Genomic DNA, 23,263 nt, shown 5'->3' with positions numbered 1-23,263 from the left:
TATTTGTTTTTTGGAAGTTGAGTTGTATCAAATCTGTTTTTTTATAAGTTTTTTATTTAAATTCCAGTTAACAGTGTAATATTAGTTTAAGTTCTACAATACAGTGATTCAACACTTCAACTTAACACCCAGTGCTCAAGACAATTTCTCTCCTTATTCCCTATCAACTATTTAATCCATCCCTCCAGACACCACTCCCTTTGTAACCATCAGTTTGTTCTTTAGAGTTAAAGATCTGTTTCTTGGATTTCCTCTTCTTCTTCTTCTTTTTTTTAATCCTTGGCTTGTTGATTTTGTTTCTTAAAGCCACACATGAGTGAAATAATATGTTGTCTTTCTCTCACTGATTCATTTTGCTTAGCATAATACTCTCTAGCTCTATCCATGTCATTGCACATGGCAAGACTGCATTCTTTTTATGGCTGAGCAATTTCCATCATATGTATATACCACATTATCTTTATGCATTCATCAGTTAATGGACACTTGGGCTGTCTCCATAATTTGGTTATTGTAGATAATGCTAGTATAAACATCAGGGTTTTTTGTTTTTTTGTTTGTTTGTTTTTTACTCTTTGGATAAATACCCCGTAGTGTGATTGCTGGATCATAAGGTAGTTCTATTTTAGATATTTGAAGAGACTCCGCATTGTTTTCGAGAGGGGTATCAATCTTTTTACACCTTCTTGGGACTAGCCCATTTTTAGATATGGCATTTGAAAATATCTTCTCCCATTAAGTATGTTCCCTTTCATTTTGATGATCATTTCCTTTGCTGTGCAAAAGCTTTTTATTTTGATGTAGTCCCAATAGTTGTTTTTTTTTTCCTTTTATTTTCTTTGCCTCAGGAGACTTATCTAGAAAAATATTGCTATAGCTGATGTCAGAAAAATTACCAACTATGCTCTGTTGTAGGAATGTTATGGTTTCAGGTCTCACATTTAGGTCTTTAATTGCTTTTGTGTTTATTTTTGTATATGGTATAAGAAAGGGTCCAGTTTCATTCTTTTACATGTTACAACTCAGTTTTACCATCATCATTTCTTGAAGAGATGTCTTTTTTCCATTGTATATTCTTTCTTCCATTGTCCAAAATTAATTTACCAAATAATTGTGTGTATATTTCTGGATTTTCTATTATTTTCTATTGATGTGTGGGTCTATTTTTGTGCCAGTACCATACTATTTTGTTTACCACAGCTTTGTAATATGACTTGATGTCTGGAATTGTGATGCCTCCAGTTTTGTTTTTATTTTTCAAGGTTGCTTTTGTTGTTAAGGGTCTTCAATGCTTCCATACAAATTTTAGGATTATTTCTTCTAGTTCTATGAAAAATTCTGTTGTTATTTTGATAAGGATTACTTTAAATGTGTAGATTCCTTTGGGTAGTATACACATGTTAACAATATTTGTTCTTCTAATCCATGAACATGGAATATCTTTCCTTTTATTTGTGTGGTCTTCAGTTTCTTTCATCAGTGTTTTATAATTCTTAGACTACAGGTCTTTCATTTCTTTGGTTAAGTTTACTCCTAGATATTTTATTGTTTTTGATGCAAATGTAAAATTGATTATCTTAATTTCAGTTTCTGCTGCTTCATTATTTTGTGCATAGAAAGGCAACACATTTCTACACACTGATTTTTTATCCTGCAACTTTACCAAATTCATCAATCAGTTCTAATTAGTTTCTGGTGGATTCATTCAGATTTTCTATATAGAATACCCTTTCAACTGCAGATAGTGAAAGTTTTATATCTTCCTTGCTGATTTAGATCCCTTTTATTTCCTCTTGTTGTCTGAATCCTGTGGCTAGGACTTCCAGTAATATATTTAATAAAAGTGGTGAGAGTAAACATCCTTTTCTTGTTCCTGACCTTAGGGGGAAACCTCTTGGCTTTTCCCCATTGAATATTATTTTCACTGTAAGTTTTTCATATAAGGACTTTATTATGTTGATATATGTTCATTCTAAACCTACTTTGTTGAATTTTTATCATGAATGGATGTTGTAATATGTAAAATGTTTTTTTTGCATCTATTGAGAGGATCATATGGTTCATAAATATTTTATTAATGTGGTGTGTTCTGATGATAGATTTGTGAATAATTGACTACCCTGACAGCACAAGAATATATCACATTTGATCATGTGAAGTGATTTTTTTAATGTACTGTTTAATTTGATTTGCTAGTATTTTATTGAGAATTTTTAATTTTTTTAGGTTTATTTATTTTGAGAAAGAGAGAGAGTGAGCAACATGAGTGGGGGAGGGCCAGAGAGAGAGGGTGAGAGAGAATCCCCAATGCTGGGCCAAATCACATGAAATCGCGATCTGAGCTGAAATCTAGAGTCAGATACTCAACCTACTGAGTCACCCCAGTGCCGGTATTTACAATTTTTAAATCCATGTTCATCAGCAATATTAACCTATAGTTCTCTTTTTTTATGGAGTGTTTATCTGGTTTTAGTATCAAAGTAATTTAGGCCTCATAGAATAAATTTGGAAATTTTCCCTCCATTTCTATTTTTTGGAATAATTTGAGAAGAAGAGTAATTGCCTCTTTTTTAAATGCTTGGTAGAATTTTCTGTGAAGGCATCTAGGCCTGGACTTTTGTTTGTAAGGAAAGTTTTCATTACTGATTCAAATTCTTTGCTGGTTATTGGTCTGTTCAAGTTTTCTATTTCTTCATGTTTCAGTTTCGGAAGGTGGTTATATGTTTCTAGAAATGTATCCATTTCTTACAGGTTGTCAAATATTTTGACATAAAGTTTTTCATAATATGCTCATGATTGTTTGTATTTTTGTGGTATTGGTTATTATTTCATTTGGGTCATTTCTCCTTTCTTTTTGGTATGTCTGGCTAGAGGGATATCAATTTTATTAACTTTTTCAAAAAACCAGCTCCTGCTTTCATTGATCTGTTCTCGTGCTTTTTTTTTTAAGTTACTATATCATTTACTTCTGCTCTAGTCTTTATTATTTCCCTTCTGCTGGATTGAGGATTTATTTTCTGTTCCTTTTCTAACTCCTGTGGGTGTAAGGTTAGATTATGTGTTTGGGACTTTTCTTCTTGAGGTAGGCCCAAATTGCAATGTACTTCCCTCTTAGAACTGCCTTTGCTGAATCCAAAAGTGTTTGGACTGTCATGTTTTCATTTTCATTTGCTTCCATGTATTTTTTAACTCTTTAATTTCCTGGTTAACCCATTCATTGTTTAGTAGGATGTTTTTTAACGTCCATGTATTTGTGGTCATTCCAAATTTTTTCTTGTGGTTGACTTCATGTTTCATAGCGTTTTGATCCAAAAATATTCATTACATGATCTCAATATATTTGTACTTGTTGAGGGCTGATTTGTGTCCCAGTATGTGATCTATTCTGGAGAATGTTCCATGTGCACTCGGGAAGAATGTGTATTCTGCTGCTTTAGGATGAAATGTTCTGAATATATCTGTTAAGTCCATCGGGTCCAGTGTGTCATTCAAAGCCATTGTTTCCTTGTTGATTTTCTGCATAGATTATCAGTCCATTGCTGTAAGTGGGATATCAATGTCCTCTACTAGTACTGTATTATTATGAATGAGTTTCTTTTTGTTTGTTATTAATTGATTTATATATATCTGAGTGCTTCCAAGTTGAGGGAGTAAATGTTTACAATTGTTAGATCTTCTTGATGGATAGACCCCTTAATTATGATAATGTCTTTCTTAATTAATTGTTATACTCTTTGTTTTAAAATCTACCTTATCTGATATAAGTGTGGCAACTCTGGCTCCTTTTGATATCTATTAGAATGATAGATGGTTCTCCATTCACTCACTTAATCTGCAGGTATCTTCAGGTCTAAAATGAGTCTCTTTTAGGATACATGTAAATGGATCTTGTTCTTTAATCCCTTCTGATATCCTATGTCTTTTGATTGGAGCATTTAGTTCACTTACATTCAGAGTGATGATTGCAAGATAAATTTAGTGCCATTGTGTTACCTGTAAAGTTGGTGTTTCTGGTGATGCTTCTGGCACTTTATAGTCTTTATTGCGTTGGTCTCTTTCTTTGTTTATTTGTTTTTCTCCACTCAAAAATTCATCCTTGAAATATCTTGCAGGGCTGTTTAGTGGTCACAAACTCCTTTAATTTTTATTAAAGCACTTTATCTCTCCTATTCTGAATGACAGCCTTGCTGAATAAAGAATTATTGGCTGCATATTTTTCCCATTCACCATATTGAATATATCCTGCCATTCCCATTGGCCTGCTAAGTTTCAGTGGACAGGTCTGCTTCTAACCTTATGTGTCTACACTCACCCTTATGTAAGGACCTTTTGTCCCTAGATGATTTCAGAATTCCCTTTATATTCCCTTTGTATTTTGCATGTTTCACTATGATATGTCGTGGTGTTGACCTGTGGGTGTTGTTGTTTGTTTGCTTTTGAGGGGAGTTCTCTGTACTTCTTGGACTTGAATGCCTGTATCTTTCCCCAGATTAAAGAAGTTCTCAACTATAATTTGTTCAAATAAACCTTCAACCCCATTTTTCCACTCTTACTCTTCTGGGATTCCTGTGGTACAAATATTGATTCATTTCATGGAATCACTGAGATCCTTAAGTTTCCCTTCATGAGCTAATAATTTTCTTTCCCTCTTCTTCTCAGCTTCATTATTTTCCAAAATTTTATCTTCTATATCACCTATTCTTTTCTCTGCTTCTTCAGTTATCATTATCACTATATCTAGTCAGCTTTGCATCTCAGTTATATCATTTTTTATTACAGCCTGACTATTTTTATTCTTCTGTCTCTGCAACAAGGGTTTCTCTGGTGTCTTCTATGCTTTTTTTTCCCATGCCCAGCTAGTAGTCTTATGACTATTGTTCTAAATTCTTGTTTAGATATATGGCATATATCTGTTTTGAGAAAATCCTTGGCTGTGATTTCTACTTGACCTTTCTTTTGGGAAGAATTCCTCCATCTTGCCATTGTGGCTAAGTTTCTGCCTTTTGTGTATTTTGAAAGCTTGTTATGTTTCCTGCACTTGAGAGTAATACTATATTAAAAAGGAGTCATGCAATGTCCAGGTCTAGAACTTCAGGAAGTGTTTCTGGGGTATACTGTGTGTACTCTGCTGCTGCATTTTGGCTGCTCTTTTCCAGTGGTCACTCCCCTGTATAGCTCCTCCTGGCTTGCAATGGGGAACCTTTGGACCTTTAACTAGGTGTCCTTTGATTTGTTTGTTAACATAAGCCTTGTGCCTGCCACAATACCTCCCTCCAACCATGGAAATCTTTCTACCCATTGTCAGATTGATTTCCAGCATGTTCCAAATGTTCTGACCTCAGTACAACAGTTTTTGACGGATGAGGAAAGCCCATGCCTGCCTACTTAACCAACATCTTAACTTCTCCTTAAATTTTTATTTTATAATTTTTCTGTCCACAAGGACAAGACAGAGGAATTCACCCCAATAGGGGTGAACAGGAAGAACAAAGAACAGGAAGAAATCACCCCCACAAATGGACCCACAACTATATGGTCAACTAATCTCTGAGAAAGTAGTAAGAAAAAATCCAAGGCAGTCTCTCCAAAAATTGGCGTTGAGACATCTGGATGGCAACATGCAGAAGAATGAACCTGGATCACTTTCTTTCACCATCCATAAAAATAAATTCCAAATGAATGAAAGACCTAAATGTGAATCAAGAAACCATCAAAATCCTAGAGAACACAGGCAGCAACCTCTTTGATCTTGGCCAGAGCAATTTATTACTAAACACGTTGCCAAAGGAAAGGGAAACAAAAGACAACATGAACTATTGGGACTTCCTCAAGACCAAAACTTCTGCAAAGAAAAGCAAACAATCAAAAAAACTAGGAGGCAGCCTACAGTATGAGAGAAAATATTTGCAATCAACATATCTGATAAATGGTTAGTATACAAAATCTATAAAGAACATATCAAACTGAACATGCAAAAAACAAACAACCCAGTTAAGAAATGGGCAGAATATATGAATAGACATATATGTCTATTTCATTTCCAAATACGTCTTCTTTTCAATGAAGACATCCAGATGGCTAACAAACACATTAAAAGATGCTCATATCTCTCATCATCAGGGAAATGCAAATAAAAACCACAATGAGTTCCACTTCATACCTGTTAGAATGGCTAAAATTAACAGGATGAGAAAAAACAGGTGTTGTGGAGAACTAGGAAACCTGTTGCACTGCTGGTGAGAATGTAAAGTAGTGTAGCAAATCTGGAGAACTGTATGGAGGTTCCTCAAAAAAATAAACACAGAACTATTCTATGATCCAGAAATTTCACTATTAGGTATTTACCTAAAGGATACAACAATGCAGATTTGAAGGGATACATGCACCCCAATATTTATAGCAGAATTATCAACAATAGCCAAACTATGGAGAAAAACCAAATGCTCATCGACTGATGAATGGATAAAGACGATGAGTTATATATATATATATATATATATATATATATATATATATATATATGTGGGGGGGGGTGGTGGAATATTACTCATCCATGAAAAAGAACGAAATCTTGCCATTTGAACCACATGGTTGAGACTAGAATGCATTATCCTAAGCAGAATAAGTCAATCAGAGAAAGACAAACACCATATGATTTCACTCATATTTGGAATTTAAGAAACAAAACAGATGAACATATGGAAAGGAGGTGGGGAGAAGAAAGGGAAACAAACCACAGGAACTTTTAATGATGGAGAACAAAGGAATGATCGAGGGAACTGGGCTAGAGATGGGCTACATGGGTGATGGGTATTAAGGAGGGCAATTTTGATGATCAGTGAGTATTGTATGTGATGAATAACTGAATTCCATTCCTGAAACCAATATTTCACTGTATCCTTACTATCTAAAATTTAAATAAATTAAAAAAATTAAATTAAAATTTAATAATTATAAAAGATAAATGAAGCTAGATTCTAGGTGTGTTTTCTTTCTGCTTGCTGTGAGAAGCTTGATAGGAAAAAGAAAAAAAACTTATTTAAAAATTATAAAATAAAATAAAATAAAATAAAATTTGCTCTTTCTCTAAGAAAAAAATACAAAGTATAACAAAACACACACACACACACACACACACACACACACAAACAAAAAATAAACAACCCATATAAAGCTAGATCCTGTTTCCCCTAGAGCTGAAGCTTTGTAGCATTCTATGATCTGTAGACTTAGTATGTGGGAGGGTTTTGTGCTGGTCTTCTGGGAGAGAGGCCTGTTCTCATTCTCAGGTGGATTTGCCCTAGTAAAGATGTGCCTGTGGAGTGTGCAGTGGGGTGGGACTTGGTGTAATGGTTCCATTCTCCACTTGGTGGCACTGTTTAACTCATTGAGGTCCTTCAATGCTGGTGGGCTAAGGGTGTAAATGCTTTGCCCTGCTTTTTAGTCTCAAAAGCTGGAAGTTCATGCCCTCAGAATCATCCCTCCTGGGTTTTGGCTTGCGTCAGATCCGCACTTTCACCCTGTCTTTGACTGAGCTGTCTGCCTGCCAGCAGTCGTGTGTTTTATCCCAGATGAGGCTGTGTTTTAAAATCCCATGCTTTAGAGACCCCCGCAGCTTGGACCTGCACTGATCCCCTGGGGGATGGTCTTGTTGTGCTCTGGCTGGTGCCAGTTTGTCCCAGAAAACAGTTGCTTTGACTGCAATGGCAGTGGCTTAGAGTTTAGAGTAAATTACAACACACAGCTGGCTTCAAGGTTTGCAGCCCTCAGCCAATGTCTTTGTTACTATACTGATAAATGGAACAGCTCAATGACTCCTATCGATAGAGTCTTTTGCCCATGGAGAGGCTGTATCACCTCTACCAAAGGCACTCCAAGCAGGGGAATCACTTTTCCCTGTGCAGTCCAGGGGATCCTCAGACCACACTGCCAGCCACCAAGGCTCAGCCGTGCTTCCTTGCTGGAGCACCACCAGACACTGACCTCCAAAACTTCAGGCTATGTGCTCTGCTGTTTAAGAAAACAGGCAATATTGAAAACCTCTCCTTTTTCCCCATCAATATTTTTTGGTAACAGTTTCTTGTGCAGTCCTCTGGGTGTGTTTTCACTCCTTTTTTTCCATTCTGTTTCCCTGTTTCTCTCTCTAAGATCAGAGCTCTCTCCCCACCACAGGGCCTGCCACTGTTTTCTCCCTCCAATCAACTCTGCAGTTCCTACCTTCCATGGGTTATTTTTTGTTTGTAGTAGTGCAGCCTCATTATCTAAGACTTCTGATTGGTTTCTTGGGTGTTCAGAGTGATTTGATATTTATCTAGCTGTTCAGGGGAGGAGACAAGTTTAGGGTCACCCTACATCTCTGCCATTTTAACCCTCTCTTCTACTTGTGTCTTTTATTCTTCACACTATTTTATAGGTAATTAATCCACTATGTTTTTTAAAATAATTTTTTAATTTATTTTTTGAGAGAGAACATGAGTGGGGGAGAGGCAGAGAGAGAGGGGGTTACAGAGGATCCAAAGCAGACCCTGCAATGACAGGCTGACAGCAGAGAGCCCCATGTGAGGCTCGAACTCATGAGCTGTGAGATCATCGCCTGAGCCGAATTCAGAAGCTCAACTGACTGAGCCACTCAGGCACCCCAATCCACTATCTTATATACAGCAGTCCCTCATTATCTGCAGTTTTTCTGTGCTGTTTCTCTTACCCATGGGCAGCCATGGTCCAGAAGCAGACAATCGTACTTTGGACATATCCTCAGAAGATCAGTAGTAGGTTAATGCTATGGCATAATGTATATGTCATTCCCTTTACTTCATCTCATCACGTAGGCATTTTATCATCTCAAATCATCACAAGAATAAGGGCAATTGCAGCATAACAATTATTTTGAGAGAGAACCCACGTTCATGTAACTTTTATTACAACATAATGTTATACTTATTCTTTTTTGTTATTTGTTTTTGTTGCTAATATTTTATTGTGTCAAAATTATAAGTTAAACTTTATCATAATGTATGTATTGAAAAAACATACTATGTATAAGGTTTGGCACTACCTGCAGTTTTAGGCAGCCACTGAGTGTGTTGGAACATATCTCTTGCCAGTAATTGTGAGGACTACTGTATTTACCTTTACTAGTGAGATATATACTTCCACGTGTTTTCTTGTGAGTAGTTAATACCCCTTTTTTCAGCTTAAAGGAGTCCCTTAACATTTCTTATATGACCAGTTTATTGGTGATGAACTCTTTTAGCTTTTTCTTGTCTGGAAAACTCTATTTCTCCTTCAGTTTTAAATGATAACATTACTGTGTACAGTATTTTTTGAATTTTTTTCCCTCGGTCTTTTTAATATATTGTGCCACTCCCTTCTGGTCTGCAGAGATTCTGCTGAAAAATCTGTTGATAGTCCTATGGGGTTTCCTTGTATGTAATAAGTTGTTTTTCTCTTGCTGCTTTTAAGAATCTCTATTTTTAACTTTTGAAATTTTACTTCTAATGTCTTGTGTGGATCTTCCTTGGTTTTTCTTATTTGGGCCTCTGAGGGCTTCCTTTATCTAGATATTTGTTTTCACCACAGGCTAGAGAAGTTTGAGGCTATTGTTTCTTCAAATAAATGTTCTCACATTTTCTCTCTCTCTTCTCCTTCTTGAACTCCTATAATGTGAATGTTGTTCTGTTTTATGTTGTCCATAGGATACTAAAACTATCTTTGGTTTTGAAATTCTTTTTTTCTTTTTGCCACTCTGTTTGGGTGAATTCAACTGCCCTGTCGTCTAAACAACTGAGTCTTTCTTCTGCTTCATCTAATCTGTTGTAGAAACCCTCTAGTGTATTTTTCCATTTAGTTATTTTATTCTTTGACTCTATTATTTTTGTTCATTTTTTCTTATATATTCTATCTCTTTGTTGCAGTTTTCACCGTGTTTCCATGCTTCTCTATCAAAGCAAAAATGCTTTGATGAGCATTTTTAAAACTAATACTCTGAACTCTTTATTAGGTACATTACTTATATCTGTTACATTAAGGTCTTTTTTTTCTGGGGTTTCATCTTGTTCTTTCATTTGGAACACATATGTCTATTTCCTCATTCCACTTGACTTTCTGTGTTTCTGTGTATTATATGAAACATCTACTTATCCCAGTCTTGCTTCAAAGAATGGTCTTGTGTAAGAGATGAACCTTATCTTTCAACCATATCCTAACTCTTGGTTCTCTTAAACCTTTGTGATTGTCTAAGCATCCTGATTTATTCTTGATAGGTCCCAGTTGTTGAGGGTGTGCCAAGAACTGTCAGTGTTCCAGAGGGAAAGATCTCAGTCAGCACCTAGTTTCAGGATTGAGAGCCAGATCCTCAGGCAGGAGTTTTATTTTATTCTTTATTTTTTTAAATATACCTTATTGTCGAATTGGTTTCCATACAACACCCAGTGCTCATCCCAACAAGTGCTCTCCTCAATGCCCATCACCCACATTCTACTCTCCCCCACCCCCATCAACCTCAATTTGTTCTCAGTATTTAAGAGTCTCTTATGGTTTGCCTCCCTACCTCTCTGTAACCTTTTTTTCCCCTTCCCCTTCCCCCATCATATTCTGTTAAGTTTCTCAAGATCGACATATGAGTAAAAACATATGTTATCGGTCTTACTCTTATTGACTTATTTTACTCAGCATAATACCCACCAGTTCCATCTATGCTGCTGCAAATGGCCAGATTTCATTCTTTCTCATTGCAAGTAGTACTCCATTGTATATATAAACTACATCTTCTTTATCCATTCATCAGTTGATGGGCATTTAGGCTCTTCCCATAATTTGGCTATTGTTGAAAGTGCTGCTATAAACATTGGGGTACAAGTGACCCTATGCATCAACACTCCCATATACTTTGGATAAATTTTCAGTAGTGCTATTGCTGGGTTGTAGGGTAGTTCTATTTTTAATTTTTTGAGGAACCTCCACACTGTTTTCCAGAGTGGCTGCACCAGTTTGCATTCCCACAAATGGGGCAAGAGGGTTCCCATTTCTCCACATGCTCGCCAGCACCTATAATCTCCTGATTTGTTCATTTTAGCCACTCTGACCAGCATGAGGTGGTATCTTATTTTGGTTTTGATTTGCATTTTCCTGATGATGAGCATCTTTTCATGTGTCTGTTGCCCATCTGGATGTCTTCTTTGGAAAAGTGTCCATTCATGTACTCTTCCCATTTCTTCACTGGATTATTTGCTTTTCAGGTGTGGAGTTTGGTGAGTTCTTTATAGATTGTGGATACTAACCCTTTATGTGCTACATCATTTACAAATATCTTTTCCCATTCCGTTGGTTGCCTTTTAGTTTTGTTGATTGTTTCCTTTGCTGTGCAGAAGCTTTTTATCTTCATGAGGTCCCAATAGTTCATTTTTGATTTTAATTCCCTTGCCTTTGGAGATGTGTCGAGTAAGAAATTGCTGCAGCTGAGGTCAGAGAGGTTTTTCCTGCTTTCTCCTCTAGGGTTTTGATGGTTTCCTGTCTCACATTCAGGTCCTTTATCCATTTTGAGTTTATTTTTGTGTATGGTGTAAGAAAGTGGTCTGTCTTCATTCTTGTACATGTTGCTGTCCAGTTCTCCCAACACCATTTGTTAACGAAGCCGTCTTTTTTTATTGGATACTCTTTCTTACTTTGTCAAAGATTAGTTGGCCATATTTTGTAGGTCCAATTCTGGGTTCTGTATTCTATTCCATTGGTCTTTGTGTCTGTTTTTGTTCCAATACTATACTGTCTTGGTGATTACAGCTTTGTAGCAGAAGCTAAAGTCTGAGACTGTGATGCCTCTTGCTTTGATTTTCTTCTTCAATATTATTTTGGCTATTTGGGGTCTTTAGTGGCTCCATACAAATTTTAGGATTGCTTGTTCTAGCGTTGAGAAGAATGCTGGTGCAATTTTGATTGAGATTGCATTGAATATGTAGATTGCTTTGGGTAGTATTGACTTTTTTTAAAAAAAATTTGGGTAGTATTGACATTTTAACAATATTTGTCCCTCCAATCCATGAGCATGGAATCTTTTTCCATTTCTTTGTCTCTTCTTCAGTTTCCTTCATAAGCTTTCTATAGTTTACAGCATACAGATATTTTACATCTTTGGTTAAGTATATACCTAAGTATTTTATGGTTCTTGGTGCAATTGTGAATGGGATCAGTTTCTTTATCTCTCTTTCTATTGCTTCATTATTGGTGTATAAAAATGCAACCTATTTGTGTACATTGATTTTGTATCCTGCAACTTTGCTGAATTCATGTATCAGTTCTAGCAGCCTTTTGGTGAAGTCTCTCACTTTTTCCATGCAGAGTATCATGTCATCTGTGAAAAGTGAAGGTTTGACTTCATCTTTGCCAATTTTGACGCCTTTGATTTCATTTTGTTGTCTGATTGCTGATGCTAGGACTTCCAACACTATGCTAAACAACAGTGGTGAGAGTGGACATCCCTGTCGTGTTCCTGGTCTCAGGGGGAAAGCTCTCACTTTTTCCTCATTGAGGATGATATTAGCTGTGAGCTTTTCATAAATGGCTTTTATGATGTTTAAGTTTTTCCTTCTGTCTCAACTTTCCTGAGGGTTTTTAGTAAGAAAGGATGCTGTATTTTGTCAAACGCTTTTTCTGCATCTATTGACATGACCATATGGTTCTCATCTTTTCTTTTATTAATGTGATGTATCACATTGATTGATTTGTGATTATTGAAGCAGCCCTGCAGCCCAGGAATGAATCCCACTTGATCATGTTGAAGAATTCTTTTTATATGCTGTTGAATTTCCTTTGCTAGTAACTTGTTGAGAATTCTGGCATTGATATTCATCAGGAATGTTGGCCTGTAGTTCTCTCTCTCTCTTTTCTTTTTTTTTTTTTTTTTTTTTTTGATGTGTCTCTGTCTGGTTTGGGAATCAAAGTAATGTAAGTGTCATAGAATGAGACTGGAAGTTTTCCTTCCCCTTTTATTTTTTGGAGCAGCTTGAGAAGGATAGGTATTAAGTCTGATTTAAATGTCTGGTAGAATTCCCCAGGGAAGCCATGTGGTCCTGGACTCCTATTTGTTGGGAGATTTTTGATAACTGATTCAATTTCTTCACCAGTTATGGGTCTGTTCAAATTTTCTATTTCTTCCCATTTGAGTTTTGGTAGTGTGTGGGTATTTAGAAATTTCTTCATTTCTACCATGTTGTCCAGTTTGTTGGCATATAAATTTTCATAGTATTACCTGACAATTGCTTGTATCACTGAGTGATTGGTTGTAATAAATCCATTTCATTCGTGATTTTATGTTTGATTCCTCTCTCTTTTCTTTTTGAGAAGTCTTACTAGGGATTTATCAATTTTGTTTATGTTTTCAAAAACCAACTCTTGGTTCCACTGATCTGTTCTGCTGGGCTTTTTTTGGATTCCATATTGTTTATTTCTGCTCTGATCTTTATTATTTATTTTCTTCTGCTGGCTTTTGGGTGTCTTTGCTGCTCTGCTTCTAGCTCCTATAGGTGTGCTATTAGAGTTTGTATTTGGGATTTTTCTTGTTATTTGAGATAGGGCTGGATTGCAATGTATTTTCTTTTTAGGACTGCCTTTGCTGCATCCCAAAGGGTTTGGATTGTTGTCTTTTCATTTTCATTTATTTCCATATATCTTTTAAATTTCTTCTCTAATTGCCTGGTTGACCCATTCATTCTTTAGTAGGATGTTCTTTAACCTCCATGCTTTTGGAGATTTTCCAGAATTTTTCCTGTGGTTGATATCAAGCTTCATAGCATTGTGATCTGAAAAGTGTGCATGGTATGATCTCAATTCTTTTATACTTATGAAGGGCTTTTTTGTGACCCATAATGTGATCTATCTCAGAGAATGTTCCATGTGCATTTCAGAAGAAGGTATATTCTGCTCCTTTGGCATTTAGAGTTCTACATGTATCTGTCAAGTCCATCTGGTCCAATCATTCAGGGCCATTGTTTCTTTACTGATTCTCTGTCTAGATGTTCTGTCCATGGCTGTAAGTGGAGTATTAAAGTCCCCTGCAATTAACCCCTTCTTAGCAATAAAATTGTTTATGTTTGTGATTAAATGTATTATATATTTGGGTGCTCCTGACTTTGGTGCATAGACATTTATAATTGTTAGCTCCTCCCAATGGATAGACCCTGTCATTATGTAATGCCTTTCTTCATCTCTTGTTACAGCCTTTAATTTAAAGTCTAGTTTGTCAGTTATAAATATGGCTACCCCAACTTTCTTTTGACTTCCAATAGCATGATAGATAGTTCTCCATCCCCTCACTTTCAATCTGAAGGTGTCCTCAGGTCTAAAATGAGTCTTGTAGACAGAAAATAGATGGGTTTTGTTTTTTTTTTTTTAATGCATTCTGAGACCCTATGTCTTTTGGTTGGCGCATTTAGTCCATTTACATTCAGTGTTATTATAGAAAGTTATGGGTTTAGAGTCATTGTGATGTCTGTAGGTTTCATGCTTGTAGTGATGTCTCTGGTACTTTGTGGTCCTTGCAACATTTCACTCAGAGCCCCCCTTAGGATCTCTTGTAGGGCTGGTTTAGTGGTGATGAAATCCTTCAGTTTTTGTTTGGGAAAACCTTTAACTCTCCTTCTATTCTGAATGACAAGCTTGCTGGGTAAAAGATTCTTGGCTGCATATTTTTCCTGTTTATCACATTGAATATTTCTTGTCATTCCTTTCTTGCCTGCCAAGTTTCAGTAGATAAGTCTGCTACTACCGTTATGTATCTACCTTTGTATGTTAAGGCCTGTTTATCCTTAGCTGCTTTCAGAATTCTGTTTATCCTTGTATTTTGCCAGTTTCAGTATATGTCATGCAGAAGGTTTATTCATGTTACGTCTGAGAGGAGTTCTCTGTGCCTCTTGGATTTCAATCCTGTTTCTTTCCCCAGATTGTGGAAGTTCTCAGCTATGATTTGTTCAAGTACACCTTCAGCCCCTTTCTCTTTCTTCTTATTCTTCTTGAATTCTTATGATATGCATATTGTTCTGTTGACTGAATCACTTAGTTCTCTAATTATCCCCTCATGATCCTGGATTTTTTTATCTCTCTTTTTCTCAGCTTCCTCTTTTTTCCATAATTTTATCTTCTAATTCACCTATTCTCCCCTCTGCCTCTTCACCCGCACTGTAGCCACCTCCATTTTATTTTGAACTTCATTTATAACATTTTTAAATTCCTCATGACTGTTTTTTGTCCCTTAATCTCTGCAGTAATAGATTCTCTGCTGTCTTCTATGCTTTTTTCAAGCCCAGCAATAAATTTTATGACTATTACCCTAAATATTTGTTCAGTTATATTGCTTATATCTGTTTTGATCAATTCTTTAGCTGTTACTTTTTCCTGGAATTTCTTTTGCAGAGAATTCTTCCTTTTCATCATTTTGGCTAATTTTCTGTCCCTTATGCGTTTTAAAAGCTTTTTATATGCTCTTCACCTGTGAGCACTGCTATATTAAAGGGGTGGGGTCATACAGTGTCCATGGCCTGGGCCTTCGGGAGATGTTTTTTGGAGAGTGTTACTTGCTGTCTGTTGTAGTGACTTTGCTTATTTTATTTCCCTACTTGTAGTGATGTTTTGGATCCTCCATCAAGTGTGCTTTGATTTGTTTCTTGAAGTAGCCCTATAGCCTGTAAGGTTGTTCCAGTGTCTCCCTGTTGTACTCAGTCTCTTTTCCTCCCAGACTCTTGGGGTTCAAAGTCCATTGGCTTCAGACTTTCTTTGTTTGAGAGATGCAGAAAGTACAAGTCTCACTACTTCTCCGCCAGGTTGCCCCTTTCTCAGAAGCCTCAGGCAGGAGTTTTAAAGTATGCATATATATGTGTATATATATATATATATGTGTATATATATATATATGTATATATATATGTATATATATATATATGTGTGTGTATATATATATATATATATATATATATATATATACATTCCTTTGGAGTATAATTATAAACCCTACTGGGCTCCAGACCTGGAAATCTGTAAGGGCCCCTAGGCTATAGTTACAAAATTCAGAAATTCATATGAGTGTATGAGTTCCTTTATGTGAGGTACCAGCATGTTGTATCAAGGCTGAGCGAGGGCACAAAAATGATGCTCCCTGGCCTATGTTCCTCAGACCACCTCCATAGGCTCTAAAGTGTGAGCCTTTTACCATTTCTTGTGAAGAAGTGTTCAGTTAGTTTTCAGGTCTCTTTCATAGTGAATTTTTCCTTATATAGCCATAGATTTGGTGTGTCCATGGGACGAAGTGAGTTCAGAATCTTCCTATCAGGACATTGTCTTGGACCACCACCTCCCCTTTAGTGCATTATTTTCAATTTAATTGTTTTTATCCATAACACTTTTTTGTTATTTTAGCAGTTGTTTTAGTGTTTATAGTGTAAATCTGTAACTCAGGAGTTAGGAATCTGTGATCTCACAGAAGATATAGCTAGTTTCTTATTTCTGTAAATGCAGTTTTATTGGAACACAGCCACACCAATTGATTTAAGTTTTATCTGTATCTGCTTTCATGCTTCAACAGGAAGTGTAATTACATGGTAATTTTTTATTGGATGGTAAGCATTATGAATATATTTTTATTGTATTCTGGATACTATTGTTTTCTTATAAGTAGAATTATCTTTGTTCTCAGATTTAGTTAAGCTTTTGAGTTTTGATTTTAAACTTTGTTATGTAGAACTAGAGCAGAATTTAGTCTAGAATCAATTTTTGCCAATACTGCAGCATGACCCTTTTTAGTATTCTAACCCATACCCTGTGAATTATATATATATATTTTTTATTCTCACTGTTGAGAACAGGACCTATCCTGTTCCTTTGTGAACTCTGTGGATTCTCTTTTTAATCCTTTAGGATTACCTGGGTTTAGGTAGTTTCTTCATGTCCATGATTGGCAATTTTTTATTAGATGGCAGACAATCTGAAATTTATCTTGTTAGGTGATGGATATTTTTGTATTATAAATATTTAGATTTATTATGGAATATAGAACTAATTTGATTTTTTTCAGGTTGTTAAACTGGACTAAAACTGCGTTTAGTCAGGGACTAATTTTGCACCACTCTGATGCAAAACACTTTGGATTACTTTATCCAATACCCTGTGAATTATGAGATTTTCTGCTCTGGTTGGAGGTAACAGGAAGTTCCTCACCCTGTATAAATTCTGTAGGATAGTCCCTCTAATCCTTTAATTGATTGTTTCCTAGTTCACGATAGTTTCCTCACTCATATGTCCCAAGCATTTCTCTGCTAAATACTTGAGGGAGACCTCGACATAACTCTATTGTTCTCTCTCTCTCTCTCTCTCTCTCTCTTTCTCTCTCCGAAATTATCCCTTCTGTACTCTATCTTGTGAATTCTATCCTTCTTGTCTCCCCAGCCTCTCACTAACTCAGAGTCTTCAAGGCTCTGCCTTACTTGGCCCTTCCTGCACTGCTGCTTTAGAAACTGTTTCCAGATTGTTAGGTAGGATAGCTGTAATGTTTATCTTGTTTGTTTCCTATTTTTCACATTCACTGTCTTTTGTTGACTGATGGCAATGTCTTCAAAAATGTCATTTCATAGATTTTGTACTGTTATTTAGTTGTTTCAGGCAGAAGATTAAGTCGTGTCTTTGTCTACTTCATTTTGTCTTAAAGTGGTAGTCTGGGACTAGCATTTCAATTGGGTGATAGTGGATCAACATCTCACTTCCAGAATTAAAATGTTGAGCACAGGAAAGGTATTATTGATTCCCAGAGCTGTGGAACTTGCTTTGAAAAGGGAAAAGTATGCTTATGATATGCTAGCTAGTGCTTAAGTGGCTAAGGTCTCTGGCTTCTATCTGTCTACCTCCAGTGAAGAACATGCCATGCATGAATATAGACTGTGATCTTGGTATATTGTTTATTATAGAACAGAATTCAGTTTATGGTAGGGTCTGTCTAGGACCCCCTTCCAAGGAGGGTTTTTAAAGGACCTTGATAAAAGCTGTTCTCAAGACATAGAATAACAACAGAGAAACAAGGCTCCAGAATTCATGGTTTCTTGTGTTATAGTGTAGAAATTTCAAGAATGTGTGAGCAATTCTTACTTGTAGTCATTTCTAATTTTCTTTTAAACTCTTCAGACCTTCATTGTCGATGTGGGACTATCTAAACCCATACTAGCACAGAGATGCAGTCAGTAAGTTTTGATTCCTAAGTCTGGAATATTAGGTAAGAGCAAGCATTTTCAATGCATTTCCCAAAAGACAATAAATTAGTATATTCGTTGTACAGGCTTTTAGAAAATGATTTGTTACTTCTTTAGACAGCTTATTAAGAAGAAGTTATTTATTTGTTATACTTCACTTGTGTATACAATAAAATTGTCATGTCATCCAAAATGAGGTATTTTCATTATGCCTTAGAAGAAGACTTTTAAAAGTACATTTTGTATGTGTTAAAGACTTTTATGATATATGTCATATATTTTAAAGGGAATGGTACCTTCCTAAATTTCTCTCCCCACCCCCAACATATACATGCACACACACAGATACACACACAAAACTCTTAAGCTATGTTTTACTTTGCTAATATTCAGAAAATATATTTGGATGAATGAATGATAATTTTAGAGCTTCCAGTTTTTCCAGAATTAATTTATAAGTTTAATAAAATTTCAATCAGTGTCTCAATAGGAATTTTTGTTTGTTTGAAAGTGACAGAATTATTTTTACCAACTTATCTGGGAAAGTAAACAAATGGAGGAAAACTAAGGTTTTGAAAATAAGGCACACCTTTTTATTGCCCTACCTCTTGTTTAAAATTTTATAAATATACTTCTATCAGCAAAACATCATAGTATCAACACAAGATTAGACACATACTGTATAGGCCCAAAATATTCTGGTATATATGATTTACCATATGTTACTATGATAGAAGATGGATAGCAAGTTAATGGCAGAGATTGATTGATTAGCAAATAGTATATTATAAATCAGATATTTCAGAGAAAAATCATTTTAAATTTTCACCTCTATTTCATACAAATGATAAATTTTACCTAAATAGTTAAATCTGGGAAAACAATTGTTCTGAAAGAAAATGCAGTTGAATTTGTAGTTGACCATTGAATAGAGATTTCTGTAATCATTAAAATAATGAAGGAAAATCATACATAAATGATACATAAATTTGACTACATAAAATTAAGAATTACTGAATGTAAGACAACAAGCACAAAATGGTGAAAATATTTACAATATTTACAATATTACAATATTTACAAGTAATATTATGGAGAACTGACATTTTTAATATTTAAAGGGCTTATACCAACTGAAAAAACAGTAAGTAAATAATGAAAAATAGGCAGAAACATTGCTGATAATTCACTTACAAAATAGAAAGGCCTAGAGAACATGGTAAAAAATGTTTAGCCTAGGAATCAAAATTTAAATTAAAAAAAATTGGTGACATTTTTGTGTAGCAAATTAAAAAATATTTTTGAAGAGTAATATTCAGTGCTATGGTGTATGTAGTAAGACAAATGTTTTCATAAATTGCTGATGGGAGTATAAATTATTGTAAACTTTTTTGGAAAATAATTTTATTCTTTATATCAAAAATCTTGGACTATTTATTTTTACCAACCCAGTACTTCCTGTCTTATTTCTTAGGAATCCTTCTTGGGTTAATAATCATAAGTGTGGAAAATACATATATACATATATATATATATGTATACACATATATATATATATGTATATATATATATATAATAGTGTTATCTAAGATAATGAAAAACTGGAAGTAACCCAAATGAACATTTAGGTAAATTATGGTAAATTAGTTATGTTGATATTCTTCAGGCATTGAGAACCATAAAATATAATATCACCAAACTAATTTACCATAATTTACCTAAGTGTTCTGTTGGGTTATTTCCAGTTTTTAATTATCTTAATTATCTTAGATAACTTTATAATATGTGTGTGTGTGTGTGTGTGTGTGTGTATAACATTTTAAAGATATGGGATGTTGCTTATGATATGATAAGTGGGTAAAAAGGAGGACACTAAATAGTATATAGTGTGATCTTAAATATGTTAAAACACACATGCACTCATACATACACAAACAATTTGAAGAGCAGACAACGAAAGCCTAGCAAGGTGCTAGGGTTTTAAGTGATGTTTTTTCATGGGTTCATTTGTGATAGGGTGATTAGTGAATAGGAAAGCATTAATGGTACTGAAACTAAAACAGAGTTGAAATATAGCCGGCAGAAGTGGCTTCTGGGAAAGAGGTACTTCTTAGGTACTTCTTAGGAATAAGTATTCCTGAGTTCAAATCCTAGACCTGCTTCTTACTAGCTATGTTATTCTGGGCAAAATATTTTATCACTTTGTCTCTTTGTCTCTTTTTCCATATATAAGGTGGTGATAATACCTACTTCATAGGGTTGTTTGAAAGAGTGTAATACCATAATGAATGCAAAGTTACTGGCATATAATTGCTACTTAGTAAGTTTCTTATTTGTGTCTCTCATGAGGCTTTTAACACAGTTTAATGACAAAATAATATGCTTGCCATAAAACTTAGGCAAAGACTCTAATTTAGAGTTTGTAAGGTATTTGTTTAAGGTTTTCTTATGTGTTAGGTTTAAATGAAAGTTTTGATTAGCCTTCCTGAGAAATAAGTAACAAACATATTTATTCTTCATAAAGTATCAAGTGAAAATTATGTTCATATACTTTTACCATTATATTCACATGAACTCTGAAATTTAGATAATGCACAACTTTGTTTTTCTATAGATCATTTTCAGAAGTAGGCAGAGTTTCAAAATTTATCTTTAACTGCTCATTCTCTGAAATTTTACTAGTAACCTGAGTCTGTATTATGTAATTCAGTGAGCATAATAATAAATGGGCAGTTCAGTTATAAGATTTTATGATGTTTCATTCAAATTTTGAGCTTTCCTAATAATCCAGAGACTTCTTTAATGAAAATAGCTAATTTCTAGACAAGTTATTTGTTTTGCCATTCAGAAGCCTTTGATAAATCTTAAAAATTACATCTAATGTTTGAGTAGTACCCAATTTTGTGTGTAAATTTAACACTCAGGAATGAATATAGGCATAAACCTATAATAATTATGCCTCATGGTTAAATACATAGCATTCTACAATTTACAAAGTTTTTTTCCACATAAACTAATACGGTTTTTTTACAAAAAATTAATGTTTTTTTTTTTTTTTTTGAGAGAGACAGAGTGTGAGAGGGGGAGGCGCAGAGAGAGAGAGGGAGACACAGAATCTGAAGCAGGCTCCAGGCTCTGAGCTGTCAGCACAGAGCCCGACATGGGGCTTGAACCCACAAGCTGTGAGATCATGACCTGAGCTGAAGTCAGACGCTTAACTGAATGAGCCACACAAGCCCCCTAATATGGCTTTTAAAATAACCTTGTTAGGTAGATATAGCAAGTGTTATTATCCTTATTTTACAGCTTTAGAAACTAAAGCCTAGAGGGCTAAGTAACATGTCAAACATTACACTGCTAATCTGATTCTAATTCCAGTGCTCTTTTCACTTCACCATAGCAGCTTTATTCCCAGGCACAAAATGAGGAATAAAATGTCATTAAACCCAAGTACTTTACTAGCAGAATGGGCCTAGATCTACTCTTTAGGTTAGACACTGGGTTTAGAACTGTGTTTAATGTAAGAGTTACTCATTTAACATCTTGTGTTGGTATACTAGAAACTTTGGGTTAGTTAGAGATGTTAATAGTGAAATTCCTGAGAAGTGATAGTAGACAGTGAAAGAGAAAATGTAGAAATAGTGGAATTACCAATGTACACCAAAATATCCTATAAACTTCAAAAATCCTGAGAATATGACTACATTGTAGCAGAGTACTAAAATTAATAATTGCATTATGACACTAAAGTGTTACAAAAAGGTAAATCCTGCAGAGTACATTCAATGTAGAAGATATATAAACTCCATTATATGTTTTAGGAAGATTTGCATTAAAACAGTATTAAAGAGAGGATTCTTAAAGAGTTAATTTCATCTAACTACTTCTCTTATTTTTTTAATTAACCTAGATTTGTCTGTTTATTCATTTTTAAAGAAGTAAATTTTTAAAATTCAATATTGAAGAAAGGACCAAATGGTAAATTATTGCATTCTAGGTTCTGTTTACAGAGGAAGATGTGAAATTCTACCTTGCAGAACTGGCACTTGCTTTGGATCATCTGCACCAATTAGGAATTGTATATAGAGACCTGAAACCAGAAAAGTAAGGCTATATTCTCCTTATGAATCCCTGTCACCAGTATTTCTGTAATTACAGTTTTCTCCACTAAGTGTTTTGTTTTAAAAATTATGTGAAAATATACATGAATTATGCAATTATATGAAACTTATTTATAACAAGTAATCTTTATGAGGTACCCATTGATTTTTAAAATTTTTTTAATTTTTATTTATTTTTGAGAGAGTGAGAGGAGAAAGAGAGAGAGAGTGAGCGTGGGGAAGGAAAAGAGAGAAGGAGACACAAAATCCCAAGCAGGCTCCAGGCTCTGAGCTGTCAGCACAGAGCATGATGCAGGACTCGAACTCATGAGCCTTGAGATCATGACCTGAGACGAAGCCAGATGCTTTAACTGACTGAATTATCCAGGCGCACCGAGATACTCATTGATTTTAAGTTAATCATTTAAATATTTTCCAGTAAATCAAATAGATACCATTTTTAAGTTTATGATGATTTTTATGTAAATGAAAATATAAAAATATTTGATTCCATCTTGTTGAATGTGAATTTTGATTTACAGCATTTTGCTTGATGAAATAGGACATATCAAGTTAACAGGTATGCAGATTTTCTTATTTTACTCTATTTTATAATTTTATTTAATATATATCTGACTAAGCCTGTTTTCTTTTTTCTTTTACTTAATTTGTATTTTATTCATCTCTTTAGTGAACTAAAATTCATTTAAAAAGTAGATAAGGTAGCTCTCAATATGTTCTAATTGTAATACCAAAAATTTATACAATAGAGTCACTATCCTAATTATCAAATAACATTTGGCATGCTAGGTAAAAACATTATTTTAGGTAATCTCGACTATAAGATTTATCATAAGTAGTTATCACGTTTGAAGTGTAGTGAATTATAAACTTTTAAACCAAGTATTTCAGAATCAGAAGTTCCTTTTTTTCTTTATTTGT

The 23,263-nt window shown here is 34.7% G+C and overlaps 1 protein-coding gene across 2 annotated transcripts in view; it reads left to right on the top strand.

The window, feature by feature from the left end:
- Window positions 1-23,263, top strand: part of RPS6KA6 (ribosomal protein S6 kinase A6) — a 182,682-nt gene that overhangs the window by 86,540 nt on the left and 72,879 nt on the right. For both annotated transcript variants that reach the window (XM_027053734.2, XM_053201420.1), the window contains exons 7-8: window positions 22,219-22,325; window positions 22,864-22,901. In XM_027053734.2, coding sequence (XP_026909535.1) covers window positions 22,219-22,325; window positions 22,864-22,901 — 145 coding nt within the window. The remainder of the gene's footprint in view (window positions 1-22,218; window positions 22,326-22,863; window positions 22,902-23,263) is intronic.

Source organism: Acinonyx jubatus, chromosome X (assembly GCF_027475565.1).
Source record: "Acinonyx jubatus isolate Ajub_Pintada_27869175 chromosome X, VMU_Ajub_asm_v1.0, whole genome shotgun sequence".
Lineage (NCBI taxonomy): Eukaryota > Metazoa > Chordata > Mammalia > Carnivora > Felidae > Acinonyx > Acinonyx jubatus.
This window is presented reverse-complemented; position numbering and strand designations above follow the sequence as displayed.